Below are 18,901 nucleotides of genomic sequence, written 5' to 3'. Positions count from 1 at the left end.
ATAGTTTTAAGAAAGTTTCCAACATACATAAGAAGCTTGACTAAATGAGACTTTTGGGCCTCTTATCATTCAGTGAAAGAACACATTAAAGTTCAACTCACAACTAAATCAAGTTCAAAAAATATATATAAATATATTTTCTACAATGTGAATTACAAATACTTTCATACATGTTTGATAATGAGAATACAAAATGTTTCTAACTTGTTTATGCCTGTTAATGAAAAATACTGTTAGTATACATTTACCCAAGAACTTCCAGGTTATTCCAGGGGAAAGTTTCCAACTTTGACAGTAAGGTTTGAAAACTTCCACGATATTCAGGGATATTTTTGCCAGATTCAATGGCAGCGGGCAGAAGACACTCAAACGGTTTCTGCTGGCTGCTGCTGAATGATGAGGGTGTTTCCCTCCACCTCCTGTGTCTCCCCGGCGTTACGATGCATCACAGGAGGGAAGATGTGAATTAAAGTGCAAATGTTGGCTTTATTAATGTAGTACACCATGAACAGGGGGAACAGAAGTGTAACAGCTCAACTGTAAATCACTGAACATTTTGTGACCACTGAATGAAGCCCAGAAGATTTAAAAAAAAAGAGAGAGAAAAAAGGAAAAAAAGAAAAGAAAAGCAACTAACATCAATCTTCAAAATGAGAGTGATTCGTTTGCTCACATTCAAAACGGGATACTGATAAAAGGAGGAAAAAAAAAACCTGGAATAAATTGAGGCGACACGGAGACAAATTTTCACAGTTGTTATCTAGTTAAAATAGCGGATAAAATACTCAAAATAAATAGGGAACAAAAACCTGGCTCATTCAATATGGATATACTAGCTTAGAGGTGAGTTCTAATAAAGTGACCGTTTTCACAGCTTCTGTCTATCCACAGATGATTTGATTCATTTACACGCATTGAATTACAAGCCTTTAATCTATTTTACCAGTCAGGATAAGATGCATCTGTACGTCTGCTGCATATCCATCAAAGCGTCCGGAGTCTTAGGGCGATATTCCACATTTCAAATGCATATTTATACATGAAAGTATTAAGCTTTAGGATATATACAGTAAATATTCTGTGAACTCATGAGAAAACTACACGCACAAATTAAGAGAGGCTACACGACACTTCGTAAAAATGGGGTGAAAAGCCTGTCACTACCAGCAGGGGGCGCTGTGTGTGTGTGTGCGTGTGTGTGTGTGTGTGTGTGTGTGTGTGTGTGCGTGCGCGCGCATATGCATATCTTGGTAGTAGCATACAGCCGTCGGTGGTTAGCATATACGCTTGTATGTGTAAATGTAGCCCTTACAGTAAGGGCAGGTGTGTGTCACATCCTTGAGGTCATCAATCAGACAGGGAATCAAGCAGCAGCCAAGATCACACCTGAGGAACACACAGGAGAAGAGTCCAGTTATCGAGTACATCCTCTGTGTGCATGTCAGTGCCTGGAAGCTGAGAGGAAGCTGCTGGCTTAGGAATCAAGAACATATCAGCACTACTGAGACAACAGTTTATGCTGATCTGAATCAAATGAAGTACAGGAGTCCTGCTGGAACACAGGAGCTCTGCAGAACAAGACCAGACAGACACCATCATCACAGCCTGCTGGAAGACTGATTCAAGCCTTGCTGATTTCTGTGTGCTCAGAGCTCAGTTGGTCCTCCACTGATTGTCATCTGTGTGTAACCGCTAACAGGTTCACTTGCTCTGCACAGTGACAGGCTGTCAACATCTAAGGTGACATCCTCTCAACACCACCACAGTTGACATAAGCGGGAACAGAACTTCACTCTCCTTCAGGTTGGAGTTCAGTTGGAGGGTACAGGGATTGGGATTTGTTGCTGAACATCTTGGTGCTGGTTCAGAGATAATGACACGTTTGGCAAGATAAAAACTTGTTATTCATGCTTTCAACTTACATGCAGTGTTTGTCAGTTGTATGGAATCTTATGGACTCTCAATCTTTCTAGCATAAAGCATGAGCCATCTGAGCAGACTAGGCAGCTTGTACCTAAAGTCTGTTCTACTTACTGAAGTTTCATTGCGTAAGAAACTTACAGATATAAACCAAACCCTCAGGTTTTACTACGAACACCAAGTTATGGCTGCTAAAACACTGCCGAGCATTTAGTAGCATTTAACTGTCACACTTTCTTAGGCAACCAGCCTAATGGGTCGGGACTCATCCCCCTTTTCTTGCTGTGTTGGTTGATCCCAAACTATATGAGGTGAGTGATAAAAACATTGTAGCAGTGAGAGAAAGAGCAATCTGCGATCATGGGACTCACAGATGAGTCACAGATGGGTCGTATCATGCACCCACGTACCCCTTGAGCTTGAACGGTTTCATCACCATGATTAAGCTCTTCAGTAGGAAGTATGAGGAGCTCATGGTGAAAAAAAAACTATGTCAAACAACAACAAATAGAAAGACTGAGTCAAATTCAGTCACAGTAGAAGACTGCTTTCAGAGCATGAGCTACCTGCTTCAGCACCTACACAAGAATGGCCCAGCTAACAGCTAGCTTATTAGCATGGTGCAGCAGCTCAGTTCAGACGGACACTAAAAGCAGAGCTAACAGACAGGGACTACTGGACAAACACGACTGAAAGTGCAAGTTAATCTTCAAACTGCTGGATGTGTAAACAGACAAGTGTTTGCCAACAGGTTGGACAAGTCACACTTCGAGGTGAAAACATGATGTGACGACAACCCGGTTTTCTTGGCTCAGTATCATTTCACTGAAGTAGGATGCTTTGATATCAAACAAAGCACCAAATCTCAAAAGATGATCTGTTACAGAGGTTCTTTCAAATTAGTCTCAAAAATGTCTTTTATCTTGGAATGTAGCATGTGAAGCCCTTACAGACACATCCAGCCTTCCACTGCCAGCATATTCTGGCGCCACAGTTATCGGTATCAGAGCTGCCAGACACTTGTTCCTCTACTTACCCTACAAAGAAGCAGAAGAGGCAGAAGAGTGTGTTCATGAGGCCGACATCGTGCGAGATGCGGGTGACGATTGCTTGCTGACAGTGCGGACACACAGTCTGCACCGGTGTGGTCTGGAACATTTCCCCCTGCAGTACAGTCACAGTGGTGGCGGCTCCTGGAGGAGCCAGAACGGTTGCTGTGTGACCCCCCATGTGGACAAAGTGACTTGGACCAGGACCCATCTGTCCCGGGATAGGGTGAGGATAGTGACCGGGCGGGGGAGGGTAGGGGACACCTACACAAAACATACATGATGAACTTTAGAACTGTACTGACAGATGTGACTGAGGTCATTAGAGGTGTAATATGTACACCAATTACATCAGTGTGTTCTACATCAAAGCACCTTGGGGTGGGAGGGGCATGGGCATGGGCACCTCCCCAGGAACATGTGGGGGGAGGAAGCCTTGCTGTGGGGCTTCATAGGGTGGAGGGCCATAGTCTGGAGGCAGAGGCTGTCCCTGTGGAGGAGCCGTTCTTATCGGAACTGTTTGAGCCGGATCACACAGACAAAACAAATAGAGAAGCAATGAAGTGAAGACAGTTACACACAAATTATCTTTTACAGTAAATGCAAATAATCTAACATGTGGTGGCGTCTTTTTCTGTCCACGTTTCTTGGAAAAGGTCTCGTCTGCTGATGAGTGATGTAAGCCTGGTTTACGCTTCTGCGTCGCTTTGACGGCGTACCTACGCTGTCACTGAGCATTTATAGTTCTGCGTTGAGGGAATGCGTTACTCTGCAATTCACCGCTAAGCCACTAGGGGGGTGGCAGTCTTTATAGTGCCGCGAAGAGGAGTTGTAGAGGTGGTTGTACTTGCACACCTCCTCGATAATCCTTTCTTCGGTTTGGTCCATTTTTTTCTTGGAGCTTTCACCACAGAAACTTTGAAAATGGCGGTGTTGTCGTTGTGCTGCGACTATAAGGCTGCGACTGAACCGGAAATTACATTCTGAGCGGACCAATCGCAGTCCTCGACGTCAGGATTTTTTGAAGGCGCGCGTCAGGCTACGCCGTAGGGTCCGCGTAGGTACAGCGTCGACGAGATGCAGAAGCATAAATCAGGCTTTCGACAGAAATCACTGTCATAGATTTCAGTCAGAGAAGTTAAGATCAGTATTTCCTTGTTCCCCAAATTTACACAGCAACATCATTTCCTCAGAGTGTAGAGAAGAGTTCTTAAATCAGAAGTGTGTTTTAGACAAACACCCCCAATCCTGTGTGATTACTCTCCCTACCGGGTTGTCCATTCTTCTCCTCAATCAGTGGGGCACTGGGACCTCCGGGGTACGGAGGAGGAGGATCGCTGGACATACTGGCCGGACGTCTGGACAGGGGGGTGTTGGACACAGAGCTCCACTCACAGCTCCGCTTGGGACTTTGACTCTGGTAGAATAAAGAGCAAACAGTTTAAATCCTATAGCTCATTACTCTGTGACACAGGTTCTCCCAAGTCATAAAATGTTCTAACAGCAGTCAGAGAGGCTAATGAGGTACTTAGTGTAACAGCTGATCTCAGGCTGCACATAGACAAAGGTTCAATCACTTTGTGAAAGAAAAAGGCAACTGATTTTAGATTTTACTGGAATCTACCTGCTAATATTGAATTACAAACATAGATATTTTTGCCAATTCATTTCCAGGAATTTGACATGTCTTTCAGGGACACCTTCATGACGTTTCATTCTATGAAACATTTGTTTAAACATGAAAAACAAACCAAGAAGTCCAAGTCAATAATTGACCCATGTGCAGTTTGGTTTGATACAACATAATCCTATCTCTTAACTGTTGATCCAAACTGAAGCATAAAAACTCTACTAAGCAGCTATTTGTAGTGAAACTATTTGTAATTTCCAAAATGCCATTTCTTTTTCTAAAAAATTCCCAGGCCTGGAAGATGGCAACTTTCAAAATTCCTAAACTTCATATTATCATTGCATAAGTTTTTATTTACTTTTTCAGATAAATGCATCCTCGCACAACTTGTTTTAGTGTCATGGTGACATGAAAACTGGAAATGAAAATGGATTTTGTGATTAAAAATCAACCCCGATCCGCACAGCAAACACTAACATAAGTGACTTGATGAGGCTGTTCCTACTCTGGACTGAGGTGTGAATGAGTGGAAAACGGGAATAAGACAGCAACACAAGCAGGAGCTCCTCAGTTGTCTTCAAGGAGCTTGGGTTTCTCACTGGCTGAATAATGCATGCAGTTGCAAAATGCTGCGTTCAACAAACAACACTGGAATTATGACAACGTGGTTACACTATAGACGAACAAATTAAAACATATGAATAGGGACGAATAAACAAGTTACAGTGATTGAAAGAACATCAACAACTCGTTGTCAACTCTATACCGTCTACGCTGTGACACAAATTGTGTAAATGAAACAAGTCATCAAAACTAAGGGCGTCCATCACCACTCGAGCTGCTTTTAAACCAACCTCGTCTGTGTTGACAGGGAGGCATTGCTCCTTAATGAATGCCAGCGCTTCTCAGCTAACCACCAGGCTAGCTAGCTAGCTACCTGATGTTTGTTTTTTAATCCTTTCCCAGATTATCCAGCTCAAAGCGACTTGCACAACTAAACACGAAAAACTTCTTTACGTAATAAAGACAAGTGAAATCCAGCGCTGGTGATTTCAAATCAAGGCGTTTTCTTGTACAAACAAGGCATTTTTTTTATAATGTTAATTGATGTGACAATTACGGAGTGATGTACTAGCGCTAACTTACCTGACAGATGCAGGAGAATTTGTCTTACCGAGGCAGGAGGATAGTATAAGGGGGAAAGCCTCAAAGTGACCAGTACTCAGCTTGTTAGAAAACTTTGAGGTGACGGTTTCTGTTTGTTCGACTAAATCACAGGATAGAATGTTTGCTAACGTTAGCTTCGAGCGTTAGCTGGCTAGTTAGCTAGCTAGATAGCTGGCGTCGCCATTCTAGGCACAAAAACAACACAGTGGCAATAAATCCCGGAACGCCCACATCGATAGAATGAACATTTGTAAATATGTAACACACTTTAACTAGTCGCGAATGTAACGTTGTAGTACCGAGTTACCTGTTTGTTTGTTTTTTGGGAGACAGGCTTCCTGACAGCGGTGTATCTGAAGTAGTTTGACGTTAGCAACCGCCGAGAGTCAACGTCCGCTAATACGGACTGACACCAGATGTCACAATGATTGGCGACATGGAACCAACTATTAAAAATTCCGACAGGAAATATAGAAAAGTGCATTTATAAGTGCCAGTAAGATAAGTATTTTATTTTTTTTGCGTTATAATCTACTGAAACTACACACTCATTTAGCTTACAGTCATACATTTTATGATCAAAATTTCCTATTTAATATTGTAAAACTATATTTTTTACAGTAATCATATAAACTAAATGAACATTTTTAAACAACCACGTGTAAAAATATAAATTCAGTTGAATTACATTTATTTATTAAAATACCGGAAGTCTAGGTATGCTAATAGTAGATGGTTTGTACAACATTATATTAATTTGTTAGCAAACTACTGTCGGCACTGGTATACTAATACAATAATAATATCAGTAATGAGCTACATTTTCTTTTCAAGTTTGAACCGACTCACCAGGGGTCTTGTCGTTTGTTGTTCGGGGCGCTAGAGGGCAGTGAGCTGTCATGATACCACAGGTCAACTATTGCCTGTTGGGGGGGCCCAAACTTTTTACCTTTACCAAAACGTAAGCTAAATGATGGGCCACAGATCAAAAGCAAACTCATAAGGTATTAAAATACCTTTTTTTTTCTTTCTTTTTTTTGCTTTATAGCACAGCTTGGTTGGATGCCAAGAAAAGGCCATTGCAATTTGACCCCTCCTGTAACTCTCTTGCTCTCATGTATCCACTTTTTAAAAACAATGTTAAAAATATTATATTATATTCTCCAGTAAATGTCTAGCAGAACACCAGTATGAGTAAACCAGAAGCAAGGGAAAGCGCTACAGTTTCACTTTCAGTAACACGTAGCCATCATTTTCATTTTGTTAAGCCAGCGCATCTCGTTCAAATAAATTAAAGGGCTTATTGAATTTTCCGACATGTTGCCCATCTCTCAACGAGAGCAATGCAGAGTTCACATATTCACAAAAGTCCATAACACTCCTCAGATGCTTAATAGGGACCTGTCTGATGAGTTGGGAGACCAACGCAGAACCAGGATGTTTAAACACCAGCACCTCTGAGCATTAAATATTCTGCTCTTTCAAAATGAAATTTATGTCTAGGATTTAGTGCTTGGAGTAAAACAGTATTGAACATTACAATTATTTGCATAGGGATTCTAAACAGACCATAAACTTTCAGTCTGTGTCGATTTTTGCAACCCTTCTGGCCCAAACCAGCAGGGTTTACCAGAGGGAAGACTCCAATCCAAGTTCAGTTTCAGAGCCATTTTATTATCACATCATTCCAGTTTCTTTACAAGTTTTACAAGGTGGATGTTGGTGATTTAAGCTCCATAACAAAAGCAAAATTAATATTAACTCAACAGATAGTGTAAAATAGCGAATAATTAATGGCAAAACTAATTTACTGGATGCAAACAACATGATTGAGCTGCAAAAGAAAGAACAAAAATGCTAGAAGGGGCTATAAATAACCTCTTATTACAAAGATGTGGTTTTACCTGAGGGGGCACTTCCTTTTAGGGCGGGAGCGCTCATGTTAAACTCCGAGTCTAAGGTGTAATCACATGACACCCAAAGACAGGACTTAATGTGTTGTAACACCTCATTTTGTCATTATTATTTTTGTTGCGGTGTTAGCAAGGTCCCCCAAACACCCCGTATAGCTCAATGAGGCCAACATCCATCCTTTATGTTGGCCCAAAGGCTGTCGTACTGTGACCCAAATCCATCGACTCCTTGTTCCTGGCCGGGCGGTGTGCTGACATAAAACTAACGTCCGGAAACTCTGTGGAGGCATGGCGACAGCCAATCAGGTTGACTCCCTGTTACGTTAGCACGGCTCTGGCAAAACAACAGCTCGCCTAAATCTGCTGTATGCTAGCATTCGCTGCTTAGCTAATTACTAAAAAAACAAACAAACCAAAAAACTGAAAGTGTGAAATGTTTAATTAACCAGGAGGTTTCATTTTTAACCGGTTCTAACTCTATTTTGGCGTAAGTGTGCGCCGAAAGCAGCGCGAGTGCTACTGACGTAGCGTCGGCCGCTAGGCTGCTAGCTAACATCGGCGTTCCAGCAGAGAAAGATGGGGTCCATCCTGAGTCGCCGAATCGCTGGTGTGGAGGATATCGATATCCAGGCCAACTCGGCTTATCGATTTCCACCGAAATCTGGTGAGTGCCAAGTAGTGTGTCAGGTCTGAATCCAGATCTTCACCAATAAACGGAAGCGGACGTAACTTGTCATTTTCCCTATCAGTCCTACTGGCAATTTTTCAGGCGAAGATAGGCGAGTCGATCACGGCGTCTAATCCTTTCTCCGTCCATCTCATCTGGTGTTATGATCAGTGACATGCATAATGATTGTATTATCATAATGTACGTCACACCTCGCACTGACAAACATATACAGTCTACGTTCTCCGTTTACACCCAGTCGAAGTTGACGTCCAGAGGCATGACGCGAATCACATTTGGTAGCACAAAGCTTAAAGCTGTGTTTTAAGCAAAAGTAGTGAATGCGACATTTTCATTGTCATCTTATTGTAACACTTTCACTTATGGTTTCTTCATATTTTCCATCAGCAGCACATAATGTGAAGGTATGTACCCTAAGGTTAGATTAGACTCAGTTTAAAAACCATAAACACTATGGATGAGACAACCTTCATAATAATGTGTCACTTGATGTGGTGATAATGAATTATATTTAGAGAGCAAGGGCATCAGCAAATAAGCAAGATGTGTATCCAGTAGTTGTGCTCTAAATAAATGAAATGAACATTAAAATAATGGAATGTGCATTTCTATTGTACCAGCTGTATTTTTGATAGTTTTGGTGTTAGTAGTCCAGTGAGTTCAGTGGTGACGGTTCGTTCAGACAGCAGCATCGAGGTCGGCCCCTTAAGGGGTCTCACCTTCACATACAGTGGGTGGTGGTGATGGAGTCTGTCACTGTAAGAGCTCACAGTCCTGTCAGCAGCCTGCAGGTACATGTTCTGCTTCAGGGATGATAGTTCAGCCATTATTCTCTTTTCACCAAATACCTCAAAGCCAGCCCCCCACCCCCCCACCCCACCCGAGAAGCTGCTGCTGCCCCCACAGACGACTCCACATCAGTTGACCTTCATAGGGGTTACATGAGCAGAGAAGGAGTCACATGAGCTCCTTACTTTTCCTTACCTCGTACATTAAGTGTGATGTATCCCCTTAATAAGGTGAAAAAATTGCAGAGTGCTGATTGGTCAGAGTGGGTGATCACTAGTGCTGCATGGTTTGGTGAAAAAGTCCCATTGCAGTTATTGTTTACAATATTGCAATATTATAAACAAATGAGATCATGAGTCAATTTGTTTGGTGATCAAATCACTTACACCCAAATTCTCACGCGTTTTTTTTTTTCTTCTCAGTTCAAACGAAGAAATTTAAACTGGCATGAAAATACAAATAACACTTTGCAGTGTTTTGTTTTAACAACAATATTATAATAAATAAAGAACCAAAGAAAAAAAACAAAACAAACACATATAAACTATAACCACAAAATAAGCACATGTGTGTCGTACTGTTCAAAATAATTGCGGGAAATATTTTGAGCTTTTATGATTGTACAGGCATGCAGCATAACACTGTGACATCATTGCATAGCACCAAACAAAAACTGCGACAGTTGCCACAAATTTTTAAATCGACTGGACCGCTCACACTGTTGGATTTATTCACTTAATTTGTCAAGCTTTTTAAAAAGCTTTGCCACATATGAATCTTCCCTTTTGCATTTACAAGCATCTCTATCTGCACTCATTTTTCTCACTGGATGATGTTTCTGCTGTTGTGTTACACAACACACTTGTTAAATCATTTTCTGTTTGGGTGGCGCTGGCAGAATGCTTCACTATCAGGGGATATGAGGCCGATTGTGAGCCAGAGCACATTTGGGAGTTGTTTGTGCAATCAGCTAAGCATATTTATGGGCTTTGAGGGCTGCGTGTGTTCAATTAAATTTTTTTTTTTATATATTATTATAGTTGAAATGTCTGTCACCTTAAGTTACCGTTATTGATTTATCACCCAGGTCTAATACACACACAAACATATAGTTGACAATGGCCAACAAAGAGCTTGATAAGGAATGTTACAGGCCATGCTTGTAATTCTAGCTATTGCAGATGTGGACAGAAAGGTCACTCTTAAAAATTCAAATTAGCATTGTCACTGCAGCGCTTTAATAATTCAGCTTTTTTTTTTTCTCTCTTCTTCCTCTCAGGGAACTATTTTGCGAGTCACTTCTTCATGGGAGGAGAGAAATTCGACACACCACATCCCGAGGGATACCTTTTTGGGGAAAACATGGATTTGAATTTCCTTGGAAATAGGCCAGTGCAGGTGAAAACTTAACTTATGTGTCTTCAACCTACTTTTCATGTTCTAATCCTCTGAGAATTCTCTACTCTATATTCTCCAGTGCTGGTGGATGCCAGAGCTTTAATCAGCGGTAAAGTTAAATTCTATTATCTCACTAGTTTCCTTACGTGACGCCTGCACCCCACGAGCCTGTGAAAACCCTGAGAAGTCTGGTCAACATTAGAAAGGACTCTTTGCGCTTGGTCCGGTAAGGATAGTGAGGTGATGTAAATATTTCAGTTTTGCTGTTCACTGTGTTGTAACAACCTACTAAACCTCTGGACTCCAGGTATAAAGATGACTCTGACTCCCCGGTGGAGGAAGGAGGGAAACCGAAGGTTCAGTATGGAGTGGAGTTCACCTTTGACGCCGATGCTCGGGTGGCCATCACCCTCTATTGTCAAGCCTTTGAGGAATTCTCCAATGGGATGGCAGTGTAAGATTTAAAACTCCTTAGATTTACATATTAACCTGACATAAGCTAAATCTCTTCTCCATTTTCATTAAATCTAGTTGCCTCACTTATAATGCTGTCATTAGTTCTCTCTGTCGTATCTGTGAGAGGAGCAGTCGTCTAAACCTCAAACATGAATTAATTCATCTGACATTGCTTAGGATGCCTGGAACATTTAAATGCTTTCATCATGTTTGAGATTGAAACCTGAAAGCACAAAGACTAGAATAGATTAGTTGGGTCCTTAGCAACCACTAGTCGCCATGGATACTGCAGCTGAGACGTAGAAGATGAAAGTTACAGTCCACGGTGAAGTTATTGTGTTATGATGAGGTGTTTTTTTTATTTTTTAGAAAGAAAAGGAAAAAGATGGATGTTCATTCGGTTTCATCTAGTGAATGTATTCAATATGTAGAGGTGACATATTCAGTTGTACTCAAACAGATGCCTCAGTGCTGTTGTCCTTTAGAAAAGAATGAACTAGAGTGGGAGGTGAGTCACTCCTGGAGTTATTCATGTGTCTAAAAACTGACTGTTTTTTTTTTCTTCTTCGGTGAATTCTGGTTTTAAAGGTACAGCCCAAAAGATCCAGCGATGGTCTCTGAGACTGTACATTACAAGAGGGGAGTGAGCCAACAGTTCTCTATGCCGTCTTTCAAAATAGATTTCAGCGAGTGGAAAGAGGAAGATGTAAGTATCTGCAGTAGTCAGTTCAATCTGGGAGTCACACTTCATGAAAACAAATCGAAAATTCTCCTGTGCTGTGAATTTATTAGTAGTAAATATGCTCGACATTCACTCACTTGAGTGTTGCGTTGTTTGAACTAACCGTTGCCAGTATAGAAAACATCTGAAGCATCCATCTGCTACAAATACACGTCTAGATTATTCATGATGGAAGCCATGTCAAGCTGCACAGAGTGCACTGATCCAGACAGGAAGTAGACGCAAACAGCAGAGAACATCCAGTCAAGATGAAAATTTGTGCAGTTCTGCAAACAGCCACGACAGAGTTATTACTGGGGTGAAGCACAGATGCAAATCTTTATGTCATTTTTAAAGGGATTTAACAATGAACACATAATTTCAGTGCATAGGGGCGGTGCATGAATACCTGAGGAAAAGGCTTGAATCAGCAAGTCAAAAAGATCAGGCAGACAAAACATCTTAAATGTACCTGGTGAAGTCCCACGGAGGATGTGACATCACTGTGACCTGTGACAGGTGTCAGTTATGCAGCACAACTGAGTCAGAGATCCACATGAGTTTTTTTTTTTAACTCGAGGATGTTCCACTGCCGCACCTCATCGAATAATGACTGTGTTTCCTTTGAAGCTGAACTTTGACCTCGACCGAGGAGTGTTTCCCATGGTTATCCAAGCGGTGGTTGATGAAGGGGATGGTAGGTTACCAAAACGATTGAAAAATTATTTTTCTGTTTAGAGGTCAGACAAAAATGTCAGCGGAAAATAGTAGTTAGAGATCGTCACAAGAATGCTGCAGGTATGTGCAGCTGAACTTGATGCCAGCACCCACATCGGGCCAACACTTGTTCTAATCATGACACTGATTGCTATTTTCTAGATTGCCTCGGACATGCTCACGTACTTCTGGCAGCCTTTGAGAGAGTACGTATACATCCTAATAAGTAATAATAATCTTCACTAGAACAAAGTTGTAATGAGCTCAGCTTTTTTGTTGTGTTTCTTGCTTTAACCCACAGCACGTTGATGGCAGCTTCTCAGTCAAGCCACTGAAGCAAAAGCAAATTGTAGGTTGATGAAGATTATTTGATAATTATTTTGATGTTAACTTTTATATGACTTTGAAAGTTGAACAATTCTGATTGCATGGACTTGATTCCCTTATCTCAGATCACACGTATACACAGAAATGTGTTCACTAATCGCCATGCTGAGGCCCTCTGGGGTCTCAGGAAGGCTTAATGGATCATTTTTTTTCATCTGCTTGTAAATGTGAAACCATCTTTTAATTAAATGCTCTCACGAATGGTTTTAATTTGAAACAGTATCACATGAAAAGTTCGGATTTTGTGTATAACTTCTCAGTTAAGTAATTAAAATAACACAATGTAAAGCTAAAACATCAAACTCTTGTTTTTGTTGTTCCAGGTGGATCGAGTGAGCTACCTCCTACAGGAGATTTATGGGATTGAGAACAAAAACAACCAAGAAACCAAGGTTTCAGTTGAAACATCATTTATACCTGAATCACAATCATGTTTTGATCATTTAGATTTGTGTAACAGGTGATTTCATGTGTTTTCTTTTTCCAGCCATCAGACGATGAGAACAGCGACAACAGCAACGAGTGTGTCGTCTGTTTGTCCGACCTGCGAGACACACTCATCCTGCCCTGCAGACATCTCTGCCTCTGCAACTCCTGCGCTGACACCCTCCGTTACCAGGCCAACAACTGTCCCATCTGCCGGCTGCGTAAGTTGTGATTCTATTTGAAAAGCAATGATCTTATTATTGTGTCTAATTTGTCTGGCGTTCCTCTCGCAGCCTTCAGGGCCTTGTTGCAGATCAGAGCTGTGAGGAAAAAACCCGGCGCGCTCTCTCCCGTCTCCTTCAGTCCTGTACTGGCTCAGACTATGGACCATGACGAGCACTCAGTGAGTCGCACACACACACACACACGCTTCACATGTACATGGCTCACACTTAAACTTTAAAATAGCTCTTTGTCAGTGTTCTTCACCTTCACGGTGCTTGAAAATTGCAAACATGCAGCGACGTTCCTTGTGTTCATCTCTTCCACAGAGCTCTGACTCGGTTCCACCCGGGTTTGAACCCATCTCACTGTTGGAGGCTCTCAACGGTCTGCGGTCGGTGTCACCCGCTATCCCCTCTGCTCCCCTCTACGATGAAATCAACTTCTCGGGGGGTCTCGGAGGTGACAGCAGACAGCTGAGCTCGCCAGAACATCTAAGTGACAGTAGTCTGCAGAAAGGCAAAGTCAGCAAGTCACCTGACAGGTAACTGTAATTAAAATATTTGGGAATAAACAGATTAGGACTAAAAATTGGATTACGCAACATGTGATTTGATAACTGCATTTTGCACAGGGCTCATTTGTCTGTCATTTCTTTGGAGAGTTGTGGTTTGATTTGTGAAAAAAATGTCCACGTATGTAACTGCCAATGAATACCGTTGATTTTATTTAGTTTTTCTTACCTTCTATTTCGTTCCAGCACCCTGAGGTCTCCATCTTCTCCCATCCAGGAGGAAGATGAGGAGAAGTTGTCAGAGATGTCAGACGCTCAGCCACACACGCTGCTGTCCAGCAGTCCTGCTCCCACTGACGTGAGCTGCCACCTCATCGTCTGTTATTTCATCTGGCCGTGCTGCACCCAAAAACTCTGATAAACGTTCCTCCTTCTTCTTTCAGGCCACAGCTACCGAGGACGTAGCAGAGTCTCTGTCCCCAGATGATGGTGAGTTCTCTCGCTGGTGTGGTTTAATGAGGAAAATTTGCTTTAGAATTTTTTTTAGCTTCAGAGCTGTTTCAGCAAAAGGAACATAGCTGGATGTTTGCTTACAGAACAATTTATCAAGAGAAAAAGTAAATTTACATGGTAGTCATTGTGAGTGCACTTGAGAGTCCAAAGTTTAGTCAAACCCGCAAAAAATGATAATAGGTGAAAGATCCTCAAAATCAAATTCATTAAATGTAAATGCGGGATTTATTGTCCTGGCTGAGAGTTGATCTCCTCTCCTGAGCTGAATAATTAGGATCCTCAAAATTCCCAAAAGGATTTAACCTTCACCCAGATGGGGTATCTGGGTCCTCTGACATCAGTCGAAGACAGCCAGCGTCTTACTGAGGCTTATATATCAGACCTCAGCCCTTCAGCGGTGATCCTGGCTGCTGCGACAAGGAAACTCACCCAGGAAACCAATGGAAAGCACAAGTGGCAAAGTCATTCTGCAGTTTAAACTTGCAGGTATTTCTAGTGCTCAAAACTACTGCTTTCCATCACCTATCACTCTTCTCTCACCTGGGTAATCCAGATGACCGGATGCATTCAGGGGGAGACATCTTACAGGACTGCAGCAGTGAGCACAGCAGCTTGACCAAAACAGAGAGCGACCCTCCGGGTGACCTCTCTCTGCCAGGTGAGAGTCTCTGTCACCAACAGAGGAAGTAGACTTGTATGTTCTGATGTTCCTCTTTGTTGCACCTGCGCGTTACATCAATTGCTGAGGGCTAATATTTCAAACTGTGATCGGAGTAAAAATAACTTGACCACACACATTCACGAGAGAAAACTTTCACCACTGGTCACTGCATCCAGTTGTGTTTTGGGGACATTTTAGTTGTTTGATTCTGCTGATTTAACAGGGTTTTTTTTGTTTGTTTTGGGTTTTGTTTTTTGTTTTTTTGCCTTTTACACAATTCAAAGGGTCAGAATTGGCAGTTGGAGGTTGATTTCTGATTTCTTAAAAGCCATGACTTCATGACAGTGGGGCTGTTTTTAATTGTCGTCTCATTATTTGCTGCTGGAATTAGCCTCTGACAGAACGCCACACGTCTCGATTAAACCCAAAATAATTTCTTTTGTTTTGTTTGATTGTGATTCTCCTCTCATCTTTTTAAAATTGATGAATGAAATCTGCTTTGACGCACTCATACACAGACACTTCGGCATGTCTGGGAGTAGTAAGCTGTTCAAACACAGCACATAAACCTGCCTGCCTGTGGAGAATCACTCCACCGTGTAAACATTACTGCCTGCACGGTCCTTATGTGCCGTTCAGAAGTGTAGGAGGCAATGGAATTAACATGTGACCACCACCACCACATCCCTGGTCAGCTCTTTTTTGCTTTTGATGCTTTCCTACAATGTTGCGTCTCCATTCTGGTATTCTAATGTCTCCTCTGAAATTCAGTACTTGAGCTGTGACTCCTAATGCTTTGCACGTAAGCTGTGTGCTCTAAGGCTTCTGTTTCCTAACATTCCTCCTCTGCTCGCTGTCATCCTTCCTGTCCCTTCACACCCCCTCACCTTGGCCAGCTCTGGGTCCTGATTCCTGCTCTATTGGTATGGACGAATAACTGGTATGTAGGCTTTCCTGTCAGCTCTGCTTCTCTTGCTAACTCCCTCTGTTGCTCCTGCTGACATCTTGTTTTCCCTTGGATCATTTTCCAGGGTCATCAGAGTCAACGGAAAGCCTAAAAAGTCAGAGCACAAACTGCTCTAGCCAGCCTCTCCTGTGTCCCACAAGCAGCCTTCATATGGAAGATGAGCACCTCAACCCCTGACTCTGACCCGGCCTTCTCCCTCCCATCCATCAGAACAAACGTATGCTTTCTACCTTCCAGGATCTCCTCCGATGGTGTGCAAGGAAGTTCACGAGCACGAAGGAGGTGTCTCTAAGTTCCACCCAGTAATTTGACACCTGCAGATATACTCTGACACCATGACCTATGTTTAAAAAAAAAAGAAGATATTTCATTTTCTCTGCTCCAAAAACATTTCATTAACTGTCAGATGTTGGTCAGTAGTTTGTCAGTAATGTGGATTCCAGACGTTTGTCACTACATGTCATGGTGGCGCTTTTAAGCACATTTACATTGCATTTAAAAGAATTTCTACTCACCAGTGACATGTATAAATGACTTTTTTCAAGTCAAGATGATTTTGGATCTTAAAGCATTTTACTGATGTATCTGCGTGTCTTTTTTTTAAAAAAGTGATTTTGCACTCCAACTAAATTGTTTATAACCCATTCCAGACTTTATGAAGAGATCACTTTATTTTATCTTCAATCTTTAAAAAAGTACAAGTCTTTATCATTTCAAATGACATGTATCATCATAACTGTACTAGAATCCTGTGTGGTTACCTCTAAAATTGTATACTTGCATATATATATATATATATATATATATATATATATACACACACACATAAAAAAACAACATATTGAAGTAATGGAAGTAGATTCATGCACATTTATGTAAAAAATTGATTATCAGTAAGAGCTACATATTCTAACAGCTGAACTCAAAGATAGCTAAAGCCTGCAACAAGCATAGACGCTCCAGCTACATATACGCCGACTCAGTGTGGCACAGCAAGTGTGCGTGTCGTAGATGTGGCAGATCTTTGTACAGTCTCTTCGTGTACTGGTGTCTGCTTATGTGATGTAGCTGCAAAAAAGGGGGTCGGGTGTTTGTCTGGCTGCAAAGCCTCACAAACCTTGACCCTGCTAGCGTAGCGCCATGCATATAGATCTATGTGCCTTGAAATAATATGGCTGCCTGCTTGTTGCACTGGAAATTAGTGTTCTTATAAATGCTACAATCCACAACAGTTTTCAGCCCCTCGACAGGATTTTTGACGCTAATGTACAGAGCTTTTTTTCTATTGCAAAATAAATGTTCCTTAATTGTACCTTGTTATTGAGCAATATTACGTTTAACTGTTCATTTTACTGTTTTAAGGCCATTTATCAAATATGCATTTACTCTTAACATTTAGGTTCAAGCGGATTCTCTTAAGTGAAGGAAAAAAAACTACGATGCAAGAGATGCAAGCATCGAGTCTTAATGATTGGACTCTCGCATTTTGCATGTGAATTAGTTCAGGCTTAGAGTGCTTTTAAGTCATGTAATTTTGTCTTTCTCCCTCCTTTTCTGTGCCATTTTAACTTTGACACTGTGCCTTCCTGTTCCTGCTCTGACCACTATTGACCTGGTATCCAGGGTGACTCCACTGTAGGTGGTTTGTGGCTCAGTAAAATCAGTACCTGTCCGTCTCTGTGTGAATAGCAGCATGTGTATAACAATAAAGAACAAAGATTCAGTACTTCAAATGGCACGTTTTGTTTTTTTTTGTTTTATATGTGGCAGAATGTTGGGTGAACCAAATGATATGAGAAGTATATTTCCAATCATCGAAACTGTGTTCAAAAGGTTAGATGCAAATTCGTGTTTGTTTTCCCTGCAACTGTCAGATAACACTTTTAAAGATGTTGTTGCCAGTTCTCCAGTAAATATAATTGTCTTAGGGCTTTTAGTAAATTGGCAAATAATAGGTTTTAATCATTAAAAAAAAAACAGAAAATATGCATTTGATACGTCTTCGCGAAAAACAACTGATGACCATTTAATTCTACTGCAGTAGAAACATTCTTTTTGTTGTTGTTTTTTAGGACAACTTACCGCATGACGTCCACTTGCTGTTCCTATCATGCGGAGATATTTGCACCCATCAGTTTCCTGAATACGGACCAAACAGACATTAGAAAGGTGAATCGTAAATCAGGTGACCGGAAAGTGAGAAACAATCGGTAGTGATTCACTCACGTCTTAACACACACACACTTTTAAAGTTGCATGTGGAGACATTTATTCATTCTGTATTTGCCCTTTGGTATACTTTAGTGTTACTGCGCCGTCACATACATGACGTACATACTTCATATCAGCGTGGGACGTACAGGAAGGTCAAGCTTGGACAACGAGGAGCCTGGAACAGACGTGACATGGCTGTGAAGAACATCTGACGTGACTGGGTTACTGTATGTCCCCATACACACAAAAACATACAACAAAAGAATAATTCATGCTAAATCTTTATTGGTAAGATTAGCATCTGTTATACTGTAATTGTCTTAAACTTTGTGGATATTTTTTTTTCAGAGAAGATCAAATATCTTCCATAAAGTAGTTTTACATTCATTCATACTCCAGCATAAAATAAGTCACCCAGTAAGCGTGTTATGATTTCGCTCTTCTCATTTAACAACCTCAGAGCAGACAAAGTCTTACTCACCCCCTTTGATCTTTGGCGTCCCGCTGTGTAAAGGCCTTTAGACTTACGAGTTATTCGCTTTGAGCGCG

At 41.4% G+C, this 18,901-nt stretch overlaps 2 protein-coding genes across 6 annotated transcripts; one reads left to right on the top strand and one right to left on the bottom strand.

Annotated features, from left to right (window-relative positions):
* Positions 1–466: 466 nt before the first annotated feature.
* On the bottom strand, positions 467–6,742 carry cdip1 (cell death-inducing p53 target 1). 3 transcript variants are annotated; one of them, XM_086186297.1, is made up of 5 exons: positions 6,616–6,742; positions 4,239–4,386; positions 3,345–3,485; positions 2,957–3,233; positions 467–1,386 (listed from the first exon to the last, which is right to left on the bottom strand). In XM_086186297.1, exons 2-5 carry the CDS (start codon positions 4,312–4,314, stop codon positions 1,275–1,277), a joined length of 606 nt encoding a protein of 201 aa, XP_086042423.1. In that variant the 5' UTR covers positions 4,315–4,386; positions 6,616–6,742; the 3' UTR covers positions 467–1,274. The 3 variants fall into 3 exon arrangements, with proteins under 3 accessions (XP_086042423.1, XP_086042424.1, XP_086042422.1); XM_086186298.1 differs by lacking the exon at positions 6,616–6,742 and adding an exon at positions 6,074–6,212; XM_086186296.1 differs by lacking the exon at positions 6,616–6,742 and adding an exon at positions 5,746–5,998.
* On the top strand, positions 6,158–17,883 carry mgrn1b (mahogunin, ring finger 1b). Of its 3 annotated transcripts, XM_086186294.1 has the most exons (17): positions 7,982–8,343; positions 10,436–10,554; positions 10,692–10,780; positions 10,862–11,008; positions 11,599–11,716; positions 12,362–12,428; positions 12,611–12,654; positions 12,750–12,797; positions 13,159–13,227; positions 13,323–13,482; positions 13,555–13,664; positions 13,813–14,027; positions 14,244–14,355; positions 14,441–14,486; positions 15,064–15,168; positions 16,068–16,111; positions 16,203–17,883. In XM_086186294.1, the coding sequence occupies exons 1-16, from the start codon at positions 8,256–8,258 to the stop codon at positions 16,106–16,108; spliced, it is 1,578 nt and encodes a 525-aa protein (XP_086042420.1). In that variant the 5' UTR covers positions 7,982–8,255; the 3' UTR covers positions 16,109–16,111; positions 16,203–17,883. The 3 variants fall into 3 exon arrangements, with proteins under 3 accessions (XP_086042421.1, XP_086042420.1, XP_086042419.1); XM_086186295.1 differs by lacking the exons at positions 7,982–8,343; positions 16,068–16,111 and adding an exon at positions 6,158–6,262 and having other exon boundaries at positions 16,203–17,882; XM_086186293.1 differs by lacking the exon at positions 16,068–16,111 and having other exon boundaries at positions 7,983–8,343; positions 16,203–17,882.
* The last annotated feature ends 1,018 nt before the right edge of the window (positions 17,884–18,901 follow it).

This window comes from Aulostomus chinensis, chromosome 18 (assembly GCF_037954235.1).
Source record: "Aulostomus chinensis isolate RoL2024-O1b breed Wild chromosome 18, RoL_Achi_v1.0, whole genome shotgun sequence".
In the NCBI taxonomy this organism is placed as follows: Eukaryota; Metazoa; Chordata; class Actinopteri; order Syngnathiformes; family Aulostomidae; genus Aulostomus; species Aulostomus chinensis.
This window is presented reverse-complemented; position numbering and strand designations above follow the sequence as displayed.